This window comes from Melitaea cinxia, chromosome 1 (assembly GCF_905220565.1).
Source record: "Melitaea cinxia chromosome 1, ilMelCinx1.1, whole genome shotgun sequence".
In the NCBI taxonomy this organism is placed as follows: domain Eukaryota; kingdom Metazoa; phylum Arthropoda; class Insecta; order Lepidoptera; family Nymphalidae; genus Melitaea; species Melitaea cinxia.
In genome coordinates this window covers 8,969,147-8,989,863 of record NC_059394.1, presented here as the reverse complement: position 1 = coordinate 8,989,863, position 20,717 = coordinate 8,969,147, and the positions used below count along the sequence as shown (strand labels likewise).

Here is a 20,717-nt window from a genome sequence, read left to right as displayed (position 1 = left end):
CTGGGTTTTTTTATTTATTGAACTGATCTATATATGCTATTTTATATTTATGGATTATATAAATCTTATTATATTGTGCATTCTGTTAATTTTATTAAATGTATGGACTACTTCAACTGTCTTGAATTTTACATACTTTGTTTACAGCCTAATCTTAACGTTGGCACCTAATATTTTGACAGGCAAAATAAATAAACGAATATTTTTTTACATATGTCAAAATTATAAAGTAAAAACAACTGTGAATTGCAATTAAAAATTAAAAAAATACTTTTTAATGAAAATAAAAATAGTAAAATTCCACAAAAACTACCAATAAAGCCTAGGTTGGGGTCAAACCCAGTAAAAACGTTATTACAGATGTATACATACATAAATTCAATAATGGTTTGTAACTGTCCCATATTTTATTTTCTAGGTAGCCTTAAACAGTCATGTCTGTGTTGCCACGTGGTTACGAATGTCCTCGACCAGCAGCAAGATACGGATGTGTCAAAGGGGAGTATAGCATTTATTATAAGAGACCGTGCTACGGACAACCTCGACCACAGCCGTTTCAAAGAGAAGCAGCGCCATACTGCGGAGGAGCTAGTAATGTACCTCGTGATAGGTAAATCGATATATATAAATAATCTATACCTAACTATAACGATAATAACTGTTCTATCATTAGAAAAAGTACTAAAATTTTTGGATAAATGTTTTTGCTATTTCGCTTCAGCCTGTAATATCCCACTGCTGGGCACAGGCCTCTTTCACCATGTAGGAGAAGGATCAGAGCTTAATCCACCACGCTGCTCCAATGCGGGTTGGTGGATACATTCCCTACTATGAGTAACGATCGTTATCAGGTGTACAGGATAACAACTTGGACTGACGGCTTAACGTGCTCTTCGAGGCACGGTGGGGAGGCCTACAAAGACTGCACAAACACCCAGACTACGGCAAACATCTGTATGCCCAGTACAAATGTTTGTCATGTGCGAGGATCGAACTCGTAACCGCCAGCGCAACAGCCACAAACCAGTGATGTGACCGTAGCGCCAACGCGTCGTCGTTTTTGCTATTTATATATTTGATACTCGTAGAAATAATCGGTAAACAAGTAGGGTAACAGAAGGGTCACCTACTATTATGTAATCGCTATAAGCACGTGCAGCAGTAAACACTTAAAAGAAGTTACAGAAGCATTAATGGTTAATAGGGGAGTTTTTTTTTTTTGTTTTTGATGGTATAAAGATGATAGGCGAGTAATAGAAAAAGTCGAAATCTTTTGCCCAAGCAATTCTCAATTATCTTTAGTGAATGTTTCTTAACAATTAAATTGACCTCATGCTTAATCCTTAATCCTTCTCATATACGGAGAAAGAGGCATATGACCAGCAGTATGGTGATACAGGCTAAATTTTTCATGCTTAAACTTGTTACATTGCTCTAAGTAATTCAATTCAACCAATTACATGTAGGCCTTGTTGCTACGATTATCCATGCAAGGCGGATTGTTTCAATCACGGGGCAGCAACAAGACCCAGCGGTAGATACGCGAGAACTGTCTGGTATCCAGGCGAGTGTTGTCCAGTCGTGCCTCCCTGTCAAGCATTCACCTGCCCCAATCCACCGTTCCATCCTTGCTGTGTAAATACTGTAAACAAGATTGTTTAAACCGTATTTTATTACTTACTATACCTACTATGTACCTATACGTGCCTAGTGAATTTTTTGAGCTTTTATGCAGATATCTAAAAATTGTTCTTAAAACTTTCGTGTCGAAGTTATTTGTATTAAGTAAAGTTTGCAATAAATATCGTCGGTTTAATACTTTTTTGTTTGATTATAACCACATTGAACAAGGTCCAAATAAATATGTATGTATATATATATATAGTGTATAATTAGAGAGGTCTTGTCCTGAGGGCAAATATAATAAAGAAAACTACCTACTTATGTTTTATTACACTCATTACTGCAATGACGCCTATCCCAAATTAATTTATTTAATCAACCTCCATTAAAGAGATATATCCTATACTACCCTACTATACCTACCTACAATTTATTTTTGCTGTCACTTGGTCATAATCTACTTAGTCTACCTAGTAATAATTTTTAGCTAGGCACTAATCAGACAACTCAGAGTCAGATAATTTTTTACCGTGATGACTCATATCTTTACGGCCAATACTGACTGTCAGTAATAGAGTGTCAGTTGTGTGTGCGATTATTTTTTAATTTAAATTTTGCACCCAAAAAATATTTATCGCAGTTGCAAGCGATTATTGTCATCCATTAAGATAAAAGACTGCACCACTGAAAATTTTTTGATAAAAACTTAATAATATTACATTTAATTAAATTGCTAATTGTCTCTTTCTCAAGGTGAATAGACACACATTATTATACAAAGGTTCAACATCACACGTACAAGTACAACTCGAATCCACGTTTTTATCAGTCGGATTAAAATAGTTTTATAGGTATTTATTTTAGTGTGTTACTTGACAATAATGAATAAACTAAATTTTTTTTTTGCTTAAAGCTGTTACATGCATAGTTTTAACTCCGTCTAACGCCAGATAATAAATAAATTGTGAACACAAAATTAAGTCACGAATTACAATCAAAAAATTTGTAACAAATTATAGCATTGTCTATTTCCGTACGACTCATATTTCAACAACTTCAAACCACATATTTCAGAACAACACTCATAAGATTAAATGATTTTATTAAATTTTTAAAAAAGTGTAGGAAAACCAGCAGCCTAAGTCTTATGTGTTATGTTATATGCGGACTGTGCTATGCCGGAACAGAAAATTTGGAAACTGTCTAAACGATAGAGAGTAGGTATGAGTTTCTTTCCTTATCTATTTATATAAATTAATATTGATTTTGTTACTAGATAAAATACAACTATTATAAATTTACTAATGTAAGTAAGACACTAATCATAATAAACATAAACGCTAAAACACTTCAGCCTGTAATATCTCACAGTTGGGCATAGGCTTCTTTCCCCATATGTTGGAGAAGGATCAGAGCTTAATCCACCACGTTGCTCCACTGCGGGTTGGCGGATATGTTCCCTACTATGAGAACGATCCTTATCATCGTGCTTTCCGAGGCACGGTGGGGAAACCCACAAACATTAACCACCAGACCGAAAATAAATATTTGTATAAACACAAATATCCACTCCGAGCCGGAATCGAACCCGCGACCGTCGGTGTTTAGGCGCCACCGACACGGTACCATTACACCAGAGCGGTCCTCAAACATATAATTTAATTTAAATTTATATATAATATAGTGTCTGTTTGAACAGTATTTTAGTCATGCTGGCAGCATTCCCGCCTACGTTGTTTCTTGTCGAACAGTTGTTTTAGCGCGCTTTTTGAGATCAGTTGGCTTTATCCGTTTTGGCTGCGATAGTCTTTGTGCAATCTGTTACGCATTTCGCGTATAATTCGAAATAAACATTACCGAACAAGCTACGAGGATATTCAAGTGAAATCACGAATAGTGCTTGTCGATGACGGCATAATGTTTATTTGCTTGATGCTTTTAACGTATTTTGTTTGTGGTAAGAAAGTTTTTTTTAATATACTTCAGTAAAATTGCAAAGCAAAATTTATTTAAAAATGAATCATTTTAATATGCAGTGCAGATAAAATTTGTTAACTTATGAAATATTTTTAACCAACTCCGAAAAAGGAGGAGATTCCCAATTCGGCTGTTTTTATATGTATGTTACCTTGGAACTTTTTACTGGGTAGACCGATTTCGATGATTCTTTTTTTAATAAAAAGGTGGAGCTTGTTATGTAGTCCCATTTAAATTTAATCGAGACCTGACTATTATTTTTCGAGTTATATTTAATAATTAGTATTTACTTGACATTTTTTTTCCGACGACCTACGTTGTATTATACATACCTTTTAACTTTTTGCAAATTGTACAAATTTTGAGGATTCTAGTTTTAATCGAAAGTTGATTCTTGCGTTGTGGTCCTATTAAAATTTAATCGAGATCTGATGTCTATTTTTTGAGTAATCTTTGATAACGCGTATTTACTTGTCAATTTTTTCTTCTACCTAATTTCTATTTCTTGTCGTTGTAATTTTAGTCGTTTTTTTTTTTGTTTGCAAGCAAACACAATTATCTTTCTTTAGATAAGATAATATATGTAGGTCGTCTGCTTTACTAAATTATTCTAATTAAAAATACACCTTTTACTTAAGATTTAAATTATGATTGACAAGTGCGTTCTTAGAACTAATTTAAATAGTGTTAAGGAATCATCTATGATACCAGACTCCCACATACACGGGTCTTTGGAAAAAATATCCGATGAACATATTTGTTATTGAGATTATGAATTTGAGATAATTACGTAAAGAATAAAAAAGGAGAAGTGAGCAGAGTTACTTCTAATAATTCACTTAAAGGCATAGTTAAAAAAATGTGATTATATAAATAATAGTAATAGTATAATCCGCCAACCTGCAATGGAGCAGCATGGTGGATTAAGCTGAATCTACTCCTAGATGGGGAAGGAGACCAATGGCCAGCGGCGAGATGTTCCAGGCATAGTGAAATAATAGTAGATTACTACTTGATTTTAACCTATTTGCTCTGTTTTAAAATAGTAATGGAACATGTAGCAAAAAAAAACCCATAGCTGCAAATAATTATCTTAATTAGTAACCTACATAAATATATATGTATATATAGGTATATATATCTCTCACGGTCAGTTTTGGACTCACCATCGAATTAGAGAAAAAAAGCTTTAGTTCGTAATTTGAAGCATGCAATGTTGAAAATAATACGCCTCAACGCTTGAAAATTAAAATGTAAATAAAAAAGGCATGGGCACTCAAGAGCCTATGGATGTTAAAATTAAAAAAAAAAAAAACCTCTTTGCTCATAAGTTTATTTACTTACCTTCTTATAATAAATTACTCGTACTTCTTGTCGTCTTGTAAATATTACAATGAATTAAGAAAATATTTAAAAAACTAGGTGCCCCAGCAAACGTTGTTTTGCCATATATATTATGAAAATTTAGGGTTGTATGTATTTTTTGATGCTAAATTATAATAAAATAAAATAAAATAAAATATCCCCCTTAACATTTAGGGGGTTGAAAAATAGATGTTGTTTGATTCTCAGACCTACCCAATATGCACACAAAATTTCATGAGAATCGGTCAACCCCTTTGAGAGGAGTTTAACTACAAACACCGCGACACGAAAATTTTATATATTAGATTATTCGGTAATTTTCTAAAAACTGGTATGTATCAAATTATTCTAAAACACTTTACAATATTACAAACTGTAATAAAAATCACTCGGCCTTAAATTATGAATAAGGTTAATAGGCTGGAGAATTTATACAGATGTAGCTGTGCCTGCGACTTCGTCCGTGTGGAATTTAACAAAAAAGTTATTTTTCAGTTCGCAGAGTTATAAATTAATAAATTTCTAAAATAAAAGTAGCTTAAGTTATTCCTTATATATAAAATCGGTCCAGCCCTTCAGATATTAGCCGGAACAAACAGACAGACAGACAGACAACAATTGTAAAAAATGTTATTTTGTTATTTGTATCGTGTATCGTGTATACATCCATATGTATTTAATAAAAAGCGGTTATTTTAATATTACAAACAGACACTGCAATTTTATTTATTTGTATACAAGACAGCTAGCTTAATATAAATTAAATATAAGTTACGACTGAATTATACTTTGTAAACTTCTATAAGCAAGTTTTTAATTAAAACACTCGTGCCGGTGCAATTCCAAACAAGATGATATCATTGCGCAATTGCGCATCACTAAAACTAGTTATGTATTTACTTAAGTTATCAAAATCAAAATCGGAAATGACTTTATCCAAATAGAAGGCCTATTATTATTATATAAAAGCACATTTTGCTTTGTCTTTTTGCAAATTAAAATTATATTGGTCTTAATTATTTAATTATATAATAGTTAAAAGTGAATCTAAAACCACCGATTCGGGAATGCAGATTCTGCAGAGATAAATTGGCAAGAAACCCCACAGTTACTGGTTTATTACACTCTTGTATAATGCACCATCAAGACGTTTTTATAATCGAAAGTATAATTGTGTTTGCTGGCAAACGAACAAAAAACCGACTTCAATTATATCATCGACAAGTAATACAACAAACATCGACGAAAAAGTAGTCAAGTTAAAACGTATTATTCGATATAACTCGAAAATAACTTGTTAGATCTTAATTAAATTTAAACTGCAAATTGACTTATGACAATCTTTTAAGCTGTAGTACAGGCTCGGCGCGTGCTAGGCTTTTGGCCGTGGGTACGCAAGAGGCCGGCTACTGGCTTCACGCGTACCCTTCAACAAATACAGGAACATTTCTTGAGCCTGACACGCTCCGAATCGCAACCTGTCTACGGCTTGGGGTTCCGGTCTGCGCTCCTCATAAATGTCCCTGTGGCAGTGATGTCGATAAGCTAGGACATCACGGTCTGTCATGCCTAAAAAGTGCAGGCCGCTTCTCGAGACATGCCGCACTTAACGATATCATACGCCGGTCCCTTGCCACCGTAAACGTGCCAAGTCTACTTGAGCCGACTGGTATTGCAAGAGACGATGGCAAGAGACCGGACGGTATGAGTTTGATTCCATGGAAGATGGGTCGGGTGCTGGTATGGGATGCAACCTGTTCAGACACGCTAGCCCCTTCCCATCTACATGGAACAAACAACAGAGCCGGTGCGGCTTGTGAAGCGGCTAAAAAAACAAAAGTAGACAAATACAGGGGTCTAGGCTCCGAATATGATTTTGTCCCATTCGGTGTCGAGACCCTTGGTCCGTGGGGTCCTAGTGCTATAACACTATTTAAGGAAATAGCAAAAAGGTTAGTCGACGTCACAGGAGACCGAAGAGCTGACAGCTACTTCGGACAAAGAATTAGTCTAGCTATTCAAAGGGGGAACGCTGCCAGTATCTTCGGAACCTTGCCTAAAGGGACTCCTTTTAATAATATTTTTTAGTTATTATATTATGTGTATATATATACTCAAGGTTTTTTTTTTTTTTTTTAGTTTAATGTAATTTATCTGTTAAATATAGCTTAACTATTTATTTTTATAATTTATAATATTATATTTACTTTTTTTTAACGATTCTAAATTAATTAATATCAAATTTAAAAACCTACAGTAATAAAATATCCTTTTAAAATTTTTTATTAAATTTAAATGTGACCAATTGACATGCACCACCTTTCGATTAAGAAAAAAATCTTTAAAATCGGTTCACCCAGTCAAAAGTTCTGAAATTGATACTTTTTTGTATGTCGGTTAAAAATAAGCGAAAACACGAAGTAGACACACATTCTATACACCTTTCGAATATAAAAGTCTAAAACTTACGTACATACCTATCTGTTTTTATTAAAAGCTTTTACTAACTTGCAATGTATGTATCTGTAAGTATGTATTATGTATGTTTGTAGTAACTCAGTTTTGAAGCATTTTTATACCTTCAACCGAAGAATTTTGTACCTATGCTTCAACCGAATGAGCTGAAATTTTGTACCTATTTTTATACCTATGCAATGTTTACTTTGGATGACAATGCATGTAAGCTGTAATTTCATTCCAAATTCACCATAGCGGAATACCCAAGATGGCGGACTAGTTATATTCTATCATCATCATCATCACTTCAGCCTATCGCAGTCCACTGCTGGATATAGGCCTTCACAAGTTCGCGCCAAAAATGACGTGAACTCATGTGTATTGCCCGTCGTGGCCACACTGGGCAGACGGGTCATAAAGATTGTATCTCATCACTACAATGTCAATACAATTTAGAAGCAATGATGGGTCTATATATTCATTGCTATTCTGAACACCAACAGTTCAAGATATTCAGTGTTGCAACTCTATTTCCATTAAAAAAGCATCTAGGTAAATTGCTACTTAAATTTCCGCCAATCAACCGAATAGACAATTGACAGTTCGAATCAGATAACTTCTCAATTGTTTCTTATGGACTTACATAGACAATATTTTACTTTGAAATACATTTACTGTGCTGTTTTAGTTTGTAGTTTAACAATGAAAGTCTATTTCTTTTTCTTTTGCCTGTAATGTACAATATGCTGTGTGGTTACGGCATCAAAGAATATAGCCTTCCCATCTCTTCCCGTGGGTGTCGTAAGAGGCGACTAAGGGATAACACAGTTTCACTACTACCTTGGAACTTAAAAAGCCGACCGATGGCGGGATAACCATTTAACTGCTGGCTTTGAAATACACAGGCCGAAGACGGGCAGCAGCGTCTTCGGTGCGACAAAGCCAGTCCTGCGGTCACCAACCCGCCTGCCCAGCGTGGTGACTATGAGCAAAACACATGAGTTCACGCCATTTTTGGCGTGAACGTGTGGAGCCCTATATCCAGTAGTGGACTGCGAAAGGCTGCTGTGATGATGTGATGATGTAATGTAATGTACAATTGAGTTTGCATTTAAACCGTGCCGGCTATTCTCTTTCATCATGTCAGTAAAATAACATTGCAAAGTGAAAATTTAGATTTCATTCAGAATATCCGGTTGTTTGCTGTAGTAAACGAAGTGTTATTATAATAAAAATAGAGTTTTTGTATTGCATACAAATACTTATTTCCCTGTATACAATATTAAATTTTTATTATAAATACACAAGAAAACTTTAGGTTTAAATTACATATACACAATATACAAGCACAAACGCCTAGATCACGACAAACGTCCATTTGCCAATACAAATCTGTCTGTCGTGAGCGGGGATCGAAGCCGCAACAAGCCAACGCGTCGTCGTATTAAGACGAAGACGAGTAAACTAAGACACTATTTCTCCTTCCCTTATGATAACTGATTTTGTGTAGGTCCACTTATAAAGAGTCCTTTAAAATCACAAAACCTGGTGATCGTAATACAGGATTTGGCGACTCGTCAAGAATAACGTTTATCCTTATTTCTTGCGACTGCAAACTTGCCCAATGCTTTGATAGTCTAAAATAGAATATTATAAAGAAAATTGAGATACTTGAGAAATATTTATAGTATTTTCTTCTCATTTTTATTTTATAAATGTTGTTTTACTCAATTGACATTTTGTTTTAGCCAACATTTTGGCTGACATTCAAGGCCAACAATCATTCGGATTTTTCATACTTTTGTAAAAATTTGCTAATGTTATCTGTCGGAAAAAATAACCAACTAGCTTAAAAAAATGACCACATATATAGATAGCATATGGACATTTAATTAATTTAATTGGACGAATACACTTTAGAACCATTAGCACAAGAACAAGCAAGTAAGTAGAATGGATAATGATTGTGTCGGATTAAACTTAAAGCTTATACGTTATTATATTTATAGTTTTCTATATTTAGCACGTTCACGGAAAAAATAAACAAGTATTTACTTATATTAGTATTTACTTGTCTATTATCACGATTTTTTAGAGATAACTCGAATAAATACTCGTCCGATTCAATTTCAATCATACATAAAAAATACAGTCGAATTTATAATCTCGTTTTTTTTGGGATTCGGCTGAGAAGAATCCGGGACAGTATAAAAAATTACTCAAAAAGAGTTCATGAAACGATTCAGCAACGATTGTACGATCCTAATAAGAAATGCGTTAGAAAATAATTATAAACAAGAAAGTGACGAAACTAATTACTTACGGAAACAAATTAGTAACATACACCAAAGAAAAAAACGACAGTTTACGCCTAAAATAAAACATTAAATAAGAAAAACAAATATGTCTCCCTAATGTCGTTCAAAGCCAACGTAAGCGGAATAACACTGTATTGTTTTACATATTAGTATGTGAACACACAAAATGATATAGTGCTACGATATTTTAGTACTTACTAAGTATGGTATAAACGGTGTAAAGAAATATAAATAAAATTTTATTTCAGTAGTGATTTTGAATAATTTAAATATATGAATTAACGTACTATGTTTTCCACAATACAATATTACCCTGGACAGGTCTCAGGAAAGCAATTTTAAAGCAGTGTCAAAAAACCTAATATTTTTACAGTTAATTTTTACCAATAAATACAAATAAAAAACCATTTCCGTTTTCAATACCATCAATTTATCTTTGTTGAAGTAAATACATACCTACATGAAAGTGACATAATATGTAAAATGTATTCGCTAGAATAATATACATAACATACGAAATTAAAATAAAAAGTATAAAGTGAAATTTATAAATTTAAAACTTTGTAGGAAGCACTGGAACGGCAAGCTCAGCGGATACTCATAAAGACAGGTTAGTAATGACGCACAACATATGGAAACATAAATTTTTTAAGAATTATTAACACGATTTTGAAACACATTTTGCTTTATATTTGAGCTTTTAGCCTTGTTTTACTATTATTTTACAGCTCATATGTGTATCGTAATTTATAAAGGTGTCTTTAAAAAATTATTCGTGAAATTCGTCACTGAATCATATTTTCCCATCATGATCACGTTTTTATTATTCATTGCATATACAGTGTTTTATTGGCATGCTTCGGGATACACATTTATAAATACAATCACAAATATTCTCGAAAATAGTCATTTGCGTCATTGCATGCCTATCGTAAAACACTTTATTCACCATACACAAAAGCATAACATTATAGTTACGAGCTTATAAATTTTGTAATATTTGTTTCGCTGCTTGTTATAGAATGTTTTTCTTCATTCTTATTCCTTTCCGATTCCTTTCATTAATTTTATTTTTTATTTAAATCTACGGTAGCAAGTATCATCTATTTATGAGTTAAACATTTATAGAAAAATGTTACTTTTTGGCAGAAATCAACTCCAACACCGTAAACATAATTCATATAATCATCGATTTCTGGACACTAAGGATATTGCCAAAAGCAATGTTTATGATGATTATAGCAGTGGGCTCACCGAGCTACAATCGCCGATGCACATTATATACCCATCAAAGACGACCACCGAGGATGAAGAAAATATTCCGCTCAAAATCCACGAACCAAGAGAAGACCCTAAACTCTTTTATCAATCTGATACATACCTTAAAGAAATTAATGGCCGACATGTTAATAAAGAAGTAGCCTCAATTTATCCTGGAAGGCAATACATCCGAGCTGATGAAAAATATCGAATACCGAAACACTTATTACGAAGTCAGAATGAAAATCATTTTTATATTTCACGTACGTTTAACAGTCATATATGTATATTTTATAATGAGTTAATAAAGATTCAACTACTTTTATTAAGAAATTTGCCGCCCAGTTTCCCGGAGTGGAAATGTGATATACGATAACTGTTTATCGTTAGTAAATATTTTGAAATTTCTTCCGAAGCTTGCAAATTTTTTAGTCCGAAACTTTAATTTATAATCTCATAATTGCTAACACAGACATCAGAGACTTACCGACGGCTGGAGGTTACGCTTACAAGTCATTGTATTCACTCATTCACTGAGCCATTTTCTGGCATAAATATAAAAACGTTCATTAACTGACAAAGTTGATCTATATAGGTATGAAAACGTATAATGAATGATTACAAAATGCACTTAAAACAGGAATCACACATTCACCATTCGTTTTTAGGTTTTCTGGCGGTGATACGAATGAGTTTAAATTAGAGCGTCTGTTGGATGATATATCTAAGCACAGAACATCAATAAATATTTTGGAGTTTACTCTTTAAGAATCGATTTTTATATAAGGCCCCCGGGGGCCTTATATGAAACAAAAAAAGGAATAAAGTCTACTCAACAAATTACTTCGTTACGTTTCTCGTAGTTACTCGTCTCGGGTTCCGATAGACGACAACATTTTCTAATAAGTTTCCGAGAGATGACGTTATTTGCTTCGTTTATTTACCATTTGATATGGTACTAATCTTTTTCTTAGACTAGTAAGATTTTTGTGCCTATTCGAGCCGATCTGAAGAAGTAAACTCCAGTCGTGCGTCGGAGCTGACACACACACTTTTTTTTACGTGTCTAAATAAAGACACGAATTTAAGACCTGTTTCAACTGTTATGGTAAAACGAGAGATTAGGACATATTGTCACCTGCTTATGAGTCCTATCAGTAAAGTAAGTGCAAAACAAATCTTGTCAACAACCGGTGAAACAGGGCCTGAAATTTATGTAACTGAAATAGACTATTCACTTAAGTCACGACTCATCTTATCTTAATATATATAAATCTCGTGTCACAATGTTTGTCCGCGATGAACTCTTAAACTACTTAACCGATTTTAATCAAATTTGCACACCGTGTGCAGTTTGATCCAACTTGAAAGATAGTGTATATTTTGTTTTGATATATGTAATTATTATATTTAAGAAAAAAAATAAGGCGATACGAAGTTTGCAAGGTCAGCTAGTTATTGTATATTTGATAACTATTTACCAGTTACCTATTTACATTTTCAGCCCGGAAAAGTTGTATACAATGTCCTCATGATAGAACATTAATAGCAAAAGTTGGGACTGATCGTGTTGTTTTACAAAATCCTATCCTTAAAACATGTTCAGGACGTAAAGCCTCTACAAATGTACGTTTTGTCCACATGTTCGGGCCTAAATTTGGAACATTGCTTGAGCACGGTACACATGTAATGCTCGGCAGACTCATGTATAGAAATGAAGTAAGCATAAATTACTCATTTATTTTCTAAAATAGGATTATTGCAATATTCCTAAAGTATAAATACATAATTGGATTTCAGACACTTCACATTTGCAAAATGCAAATACATGTAATTGTTCAGGATTGCCCAAAACCAGAATATTTGGTATCACGTTGTGAAGAAAAAATCAAATTATGCCACTTTAGTTGTCGTGATGAAAGATTGGAATTACAAGGAAAATCGTCATTGTATTGTGGAGAAAACATGAAATGGGAAGGGAATCTTCCTGTATGTCGAGGTAATAAAATGTATCATTATTTATCTAATTACACCGTAAAAAATAGAGATCATAAGTTACATTAAATTAAGAAACAGATAAAATAATGGTTAGCGATTATGGCTAAAATTTCTAAAAAAAAAACCTATTGTTAAAATTGTATTATTGTAGCTCATCCACTCATCCACCTCTTATGATACGATAATTATTGGAAATATTTTTAGTTCGTAATTGGTGCAAGGCTCTGGCTCCTCCTGACTATGGACAACTCAGCTGCAGAGGCGATACAGCGGGATCGAACTTAGGCCTAGCAGAAGGTTCGCGTTGTCGAATACGCTGTCCTTCAGGGTGGCGATGGTATCAAAAAGCCATAACCGTCTGTCGTCGAGGTGCTTGGACGAATAAATTAACTTGTATACCGAAAAAAGAAACTTAAATAATTTATTATCAATCTCTTTTTAACTTTTTTCAAAGAAAATAAAATTAAAAATCAAAAGAATACGTGTGTCATAAATTGTTTGCCAAGAACTCTCCCTTAAAAACTAAATAGTTTACATTAACAGTGATTTTAACTACTTAATAAATTATTCGTCACAAATTAATTGATTAATAGCTGCTAAAAAATTAGTAAGGTATTTTATAATAGTAATAAATGCGTTGGTAAAAAGCAAGCTATGCTAAAGATTTGTTTGTATATTGTTACCTAGTCCTCAAAATTCCTATAAAATATCTGCTTGCTTAAAAATAATCATATAAGATAATCTTTTAAACATTATTATTATGCAGACAAGAATAATATCATAATTGTATTTTAAACTAGCTGTGCCCAGTTGTTCAGTTCGCATAGTTATGAAATAAATACATTTCTGAAATAAAAGTAGCCGAAGTTACCCCTCAAAATTAGTCCAGCCGTTTCAGACATTAGCCGGAACAAACAGACAGACAAAAATTGTAAAAATATTGTGGTATATGTACCGTGTATACATCCACATGCATTTATTAAAAAGTGGTTATTTTAATATTACAAACAGACACTCCAATTTTATTTATTTGTAATGATGCAATTTAAATGTCACAACACACGAAAATTGAATTTTTATACTAATTTTATACATGGATACATTAAAAAATAAGCTACAAAACACTGTCAATAAACACATGCAATAATACATTTTTACATATAATAGCATTTTTATCACTCAAACAATCATTAATTTAAATTAATCAATTAAAACATGCACCATCAAGCATAATTTTTAAAATAATAACATTAAAAAATATACATTTATTTCCATCTATGATTAACAAAAAATAATAACTCAACGCGTTCTGTTCCACTGTAATAATTTCTCATCATTCGTAATTCTGTCATCGTTCATCTTAATATTCTCAGTAAGCTGTACAGAACTAAATTTAAAAAATAAGATGTTTAATATTGCTTTGTAAGTATTACACCGTAATATCTAATCTTTTTATGTCACAAACTCGAGACTGATATTTTTGAAATTTACTCCGAAAAGATGTAAGACGCGGTATGAAATGTTATGAGGACTGAAATCGTGTGAAACAACGGTGAGTAGTGACACTGGAGGAGTATCGTTTTACAGCTTAAACTGTTTATGTAAAATATAAATCACTACATAGTTTAAAACAAAGTCGCTTCCCACTGTCTGTATGCTTAGATCTTATAAATCACGCAACGGATTTTGATGCGATTTTCTTTAGGAAGCATGCATAAACCACGTGGTCATATTTTAGCTCTTCTTAGAGCCTTCCCTCTCCCTATGTAACCTAATGTAACTTTTCCTGATAGTTTTTGAGGTTCTATTGTGTATGTTATGTCGTAAATAAACACATTTTTTGCGCATATATTATATTTATTTTATATTGAATTTATTTTACATTTAGTATCAGATTTGCACCCGTGCAAAGCCGGGCGTGTTGCTAGTATAATAATATACCAGTAGAAAGATCTAGAGTTTGATTTGATATATTTAGCCTGTAACATCCCACTGCTGGGCATAGGCCTGTTTCTCCATGTAGGAGAAGGATTGGAGCTTTATCCAACACGCTGTGCGACTGCGGGTTGGCGGATATGTTCCCGTATGTTGTTTGTATGTGATGTACTATGAGTAACGATCGCTATCAGGTATTTATTATAACAACCGGGACCGATGGCTTAAGGTGCTCTCCAAGGCACGATGGGGAGACCGACAAGGACAGACATTCAAACCGGAAAGAAATGTTCGAATCAATCGAAGTTATAAGTGACTGTATCTCTACACGCACCTCTACACCAGAGCGATTGTTGATTAATTTAATAGAACATAATCATTTTTCAATAACAGGGTAATCGTTTTTAACAAGTAAACTCTACTAAATCGTGGGAGCCGACACACGCACATTTTAATACGACTGTGTTTAATATCGCGACCAAAATAATATTTTTATTTTCTACAGATTATACTTTCTTTCGTCAGATGTGCTATAGCCTGTTTTATTTAAGCTTCTTGGCTATAGCTCACATTTTTGATTTTTTTTAATGTTGGCAACACATCGTTTATTGCTTGAAAGTTGAAACACATGCTTAAGTTTAAATTTGGAAACAAATGTTGACAGTTGTAGCCGTTAGATGTTTTGAGTTCGGTACATCATTAAAATTTGTAATATTTTTAACTTTATGTTTTGTAATAGATATTGTGAAAAATATGAAATTGTGATTGAATTAGTTTATTAATAAGACTGGTGATCGTATTAAGTATTATTTAGAAATAACTATGGGGAGTAATTATAGTAAATCAAACGCTGGCACGGATGCAGTCGCGCAAAAAAACGACTTGGACAAGGACATCAGCACTAACCCCGATCCTCGATCTCCTACGCCTGAAATAGCCCGCACTCCGCTTCAGGTTTGTATATTATATGTATCCATAATGTTTTCGAACTTGTACACGCTATAAACCACGCATTTGTATTCAAAATGCATGGACAAAACGTTGGCGAAGTAATTTTTATAAAAAAATAACACATGCTGCAAATATCTGAACTGTTTATAAAGAAAAATAGATATATTAGCTATATATAGTTTAAAATTGATTTTAATTTAGATATTTAAATTCGTACTAGCTGTAAATTTGGAGATCCTAATATACAAAACGTATATTTGTTGCCTCCTAAGCATGAAATCGGAACCAAGTATTTAGAATCAATATTACTATTTTGAAAAAGAAATGTAATATTAGTGTCACAAATTTTCAAAGATTTTATATTTCAAAAGAATTTATAAAGAAACTTTCTCTAGATTTTAATAGGCATCATGTCTACCTGCAGTCATCTGCATATCATATTTTATGGCAATGATGAATGCATAGTAATATAAATGATTTATAAACATCCATTAATTCAAAGTTCCATTCATCCTTAGATCCTCAAAAGCATTCCTAATGTTATAAAAAATCTCAGACAATCAATAGAACTCATCCCTTAGTGCAGTTTGTAATGGCCGTGCTTTCTGCTCCGCAGGCTTTAAGTTCAATTTTCACCTGAGTCTGGGTGTAATATATGATACAGTATGTATATTTATTGAAAAAAAGTAGCTATATCAGTCAGCTATTACATATAACAAAAGCAATATCTTGCTTATGGGGCATTTCACACGAAGCAGACAAGTAAAAAATTTCAATGTTTCCGATTTTTTTGTTATTATAGCCAATTAGTATGATCGTTCAGGTGACAAAATAGGTGTGCTTATCTTCGATTGTAAACTAGCTAGTGCTGCTAGATGTTTGTAAATTGTCAGCGAGACAATCACATTATATCCCTTGCAATGAGATGTAGCAAGAAAACTAAATTCTGCATATTTACTAAAGTACTGTTTCAAATGGAAAAGATTGATGAATTTAAATCCGTTTTAAAAATGTTGTGGTAAAATGAAATTTATTACTAAAACTGAAATGAAAAACGAATGAACAAAATTGGTGCTAGTCAGATGTAGGCTGGACGGCGACAAACGGCTACTGCGCTCAGGCATTATTACTGGTCTAGCTCTTAAACGGCTTTTCAGCCCGTTCTAGAACTTTGCAAGTATCTTCTATACACTGTTAGATACTTTGAAATAAAAAAAAATTAAAGGGGTCTAAAAAATAATAATTTAAAAAATTGAATGCTTTTTTTCTAAAAAAAAATATTTTAAATTTCTAAAAATATTATATAAAGCTCATTTAATCAATTAAACACTTTTCTTTCTAGGTTATTTTAAATTAACTTTTAAATACCTAATATTGGCACTTACAGTAGGGTTCCTGCTGGTTACTTGACACTTTAATGACTAAAAACTCGTTAATTAAACAATATACCTACTGTAATGATATTACAAATATGGATTGAGAGCATATATATAGGTATAACATATTCGAAAATTACTAGAATCGGAAACATCGACATTTTTTAGTTGATTGATTGATTGGTTTAATGGCTTTCAGTTGTGCCAGAGAAGCACGGTTGATTCCGCCAATGTCACGTAGAGTGGAGAACACACGTAGGAGATTGATATTTTGTCTGCTTGTATTATTTAATTCATACGATTTATTTTTGTGTTACCCACACATTAGGAAATTCTAAACATTTTTTTGTTTTTAATATCATATCAAAAACTATAGACGGCGCCACGGTCGCTTAGAATATAAAATCATCATATCAAAAATTTCGATCTAGCGGGTACTTCGTTCCATAGCTTAGTTGGTTAAAAGCACCGACACGGTAAGTTGGAGAAGCAAGTTCGATCCCCGCTGGAACGATTGATTTTTGATATGATATTAAAAACAAAAAAAAAATTATTATTTACTAACCGTACCCAAACGCGCGCGTTGCTACGTTTTTTTTATCGTACCAACTCAGAAACCTTTGTGGGCTCATGCACAACTCTTTTCTGAAGATCATGACATGATCAAATATCTACGATTCTATATATAGATTTTATGAATATTTGATTGATTCGGTCTGTAATATCCCCTTGCTGCACATAGACCTCTCACAGAAGACTCCATTCAGAAGAAGGGTTATGCTTAATATACCACAGAGTTTTACCACCAGTTGAAATATATATTTCCTACTAATAGTAACAATTACTCTCAAGTATCTATGATAACAATTGGGATTAACAACTGTACATATTACACAGACAGATTGGTAGAGCCAGAAACAAATATCTGTAAAAATACAAATATAGTATAGTCCAGAGCAGTAACTTAAAGTTTTGTTTTTTTATTGTATTTATTTATTGTTTCAGAATAAAAATGGATCTAAGCATAACATTACTAAAAATGTTGATTTGCGGAAGACTTTCGAAAATGGCAAAACAGAAGAAAAACTCATAAATAATAATCCCATTCTTTCAGCGGTTATAAAAAATCACTTGCAGTCATATGATCCACGGTCTCCAACGCAGGACTTTGAAAGAACACCAATTGTTTTACCTTCTAAAGTTGAAGGTGAAGCTGATAAAAAGGCACATAAAGCTGATGTAGATATTTTTGGTACTCCTTGTCTCAATAATGATACGAACAATAGTAATTTAGACTCATCCTGTAATGGTTATGAAATAAAACCTACCTTACCAGTGCCCAAGAATTTATGTGAAGGATTTTTTGATTTGACATTAAATGACACACTGAATGGAAATGAGGAGCCACTAGTATCTTCAACTGCTTCAAATGAAGGTATTGAAAAGAATATGTCCCACGAATGTGCTATACCTGCACAAGTCCTAGAAACAAACTTTGATTATGTAGAAATTGAATCTGAAAAGTTTGAAGACAGTCAGGAAGATATGAGTGATAGCAAGGATACCCAAATATTGGAATGTCAAATTAAAAATGTTCAATTATATAAAATAATCCAAGACGATCCAAGATCTCCAAGTATTGGTATAGAAAGAACTCCAATAATAGTACCTAAAGCAGAAGATGCAAGTGAAGAAAATGTAGAAGAAATGTCAGATGACTCGCTAATGAAAGCACTACAGGCTACAAACTCTGAGCTGTGTGAAAAGGAAGTCCGAGATGGAATTTTAATATATGAAGATAAACTTGAACCTGTTAAAACACCTAAAAAATCGAAATCGACTAACAATAATGGATCAAGGACCCCATTGTCATGTATGAAAAACAAAACTGATTCTACACATGGCAGATCTAAATCAACTAATACACTTTGTGATTCAAAAGAGAAAGAAACTAAGTTACAAAAAAGAATTTCTCATATACCACGTCTTAAATCCCTGACAAAGCAACCAAAGTATTTCTCTTCAGAAAGCAGTCATTCATTAAAAAGTATTACCAAGACAGCAGCAGTAAGTGGTGATTGTGAGAACACTCCACCTCACTCTCATCGTGATAGATGGGACAAAGACAACAGCCTTGTTCTGTAAACTTAGAATACTATAGTTAATCATATTGTAATAATTAGTTTTAGGTCTTTAGCAGTTTAGTATTGGGTACCTATTCTATGCCAGCTCGTAATTGGACCTTATAGTTTTCAATTATAAAATTTAATTAATAATTTGTGATTATACAAATTATGTTAGACAAATTCTAAAAAAGAAACACTTTAAATCATGACATTAAACATTGTTTTAATTGTGTCAACAATAAATATTTACCACAAATGAACTTTTATTTACTCTTTAAATTGCTAAATTTATTTAAAGAAAAGATTTAGTATGTGTTTGTATTGAAGTATTTTACATATATTTTATCATTTCTATTCTACATCTATATCTTAATATATAAAATTCTCGTGTCGCGGTGTTTGTGGATAGACTCCTCCGAAACGGCTGGACCGATTCTCACGAAATTTTGTGTGCATATTGGGTAGGTCTGAGAAACCAACATCTATTTTTCATCCCCCTAAATGTTAAGGGTAGTCCACCCCTAAATTTGTTTTTAAATATATTTTGATAATTTATTTCATTTTATTATGATTTAGCATCAAAGAATACGTACAACCCTAAATTTTCATAATATATATGGCAAAACAACGTTTGCTGGGTCAGCTAGTCTATATATATTTCTTGTGCGCGTGTGTATGTCACTGAACTCCTCCTAGATGGCTGGACGGATTGTGATGAAATTTTTTGTGAGTTCAAGGGGATTCGAGGATGGTTTAGATTCACAATTTGGTCCACTGGAAAATGTTTATTTAACTAATTTTTCATTTATAAGTAGTTGTTAATTTTGGAATGTTTTACATTGGATCCGGTAGACTGCGCTACCATCGCAACATCAAATATTAAATATTAATCTATTTTAATTTCAGTTTGTCCCGGCAGTTGGTGCTGCGATCAAATTGAGAAAAATATTTGAAATTTTGTGTTATGGCATAACAACGTTTGCGGGGTCAGCTAGTATATTAGAAAAATCTTAACTTATTTTCTCTTTCAACCTTATCGTATAATATTTTAGCTGACCTTTTTTGCACATCTCTAGTATATATGCTCGGCTTGAACCGCTCCTCGTGCTAAGCTTACGCCGCCCCATAATTGCGGGTGTCCTAAAAAAAAGACTAAATAGTCATAATAGGAATAACACTAAAGTTCTCGCCAGGTCTCGCTCAAATTTACAACCACACATTAAGCATCAGCTTTCGAATACAAAAAGTAAAAAAAATATCATTATCATCATTACAGCCTATACAGTCCACTGCTGGACATAGGCCTCCACAAGTTTACGCCAAAAATAACG

At 32.9% G+C, this 20,717-nt stretch overlaps 3 protein-coding genes across 3 annotated transcripts; all 3 read left to right on the top strand.

The window, feature by feature from the left end:
• The first annotated feature begins 424 nt into the window (after positions 1 to 424).
• Positions 425 to 1,941, top strand: LOC123669299. The gene is made up of 2 exons (XM_045602914.1): positions 425 to 610; positions 1,467 to 1,941. Exons 1-2 carry the CDS (start codon positions 435 to 437, stop codon positions 1,660 to 1,662), a joined length of 372 nt encoding a protein of 123 aa, XP_045458870.1. The 5' UTR covers positions 425 to 434; the 3' UTR covers positions 1,663 to 1,941.
• Positions 1,942 to 3,525: 1,584 nt separating this feature from the next.
• On the top strand, positions 3,526 to 13,477 carry LOC123656270. The gene is made up of 6 exons (XM_045591978.1): positions 3,526 to 3,580; positions 10,308 to 10,350; positions 10,890 to 11,263; positions 12,505 to 12,719; positions 12,801 to 12,999; positions 13,203 to 13,477. The coding sequence occupies exons 1-6, from the start codon at positions 3,541 to 3,543 to the stop codon at positions 13,412 to 13,414; spliced, it is 1,083 nt and encodes a 360-aa protein (XP_045447934.1). The 5' UTR covers positions 3,526 to 3,540; the 3' UTR covers positions 13,415 to 13,477.
• A 2,000-nt stretch (positions 13,478 to 15,477) lies between these two features.
• LOC123656259 lies at positions 15,478 to 19,642 on the top strand. The gene is made up of 2 exons (XM_045591969.1): positions 15,478 to 15,887; positions 18,266 to 19,642. The coding sequence occupies exons 1-2, from the start codon at positions 15,756 to 15,758 to the stop codon at positions 19,403 to 19,405; spliced, it is 1,272 nt and encodes a 423-aa protein (XP_045447925.1). The 5' UTR covers positions 15,478 to 15,755; the 3' UTR covers positions 19,406 to 19,642.
• The last annotated feature ends 1,075 nt before the right edge of the window (positions 19,643 to 20,717 follow it).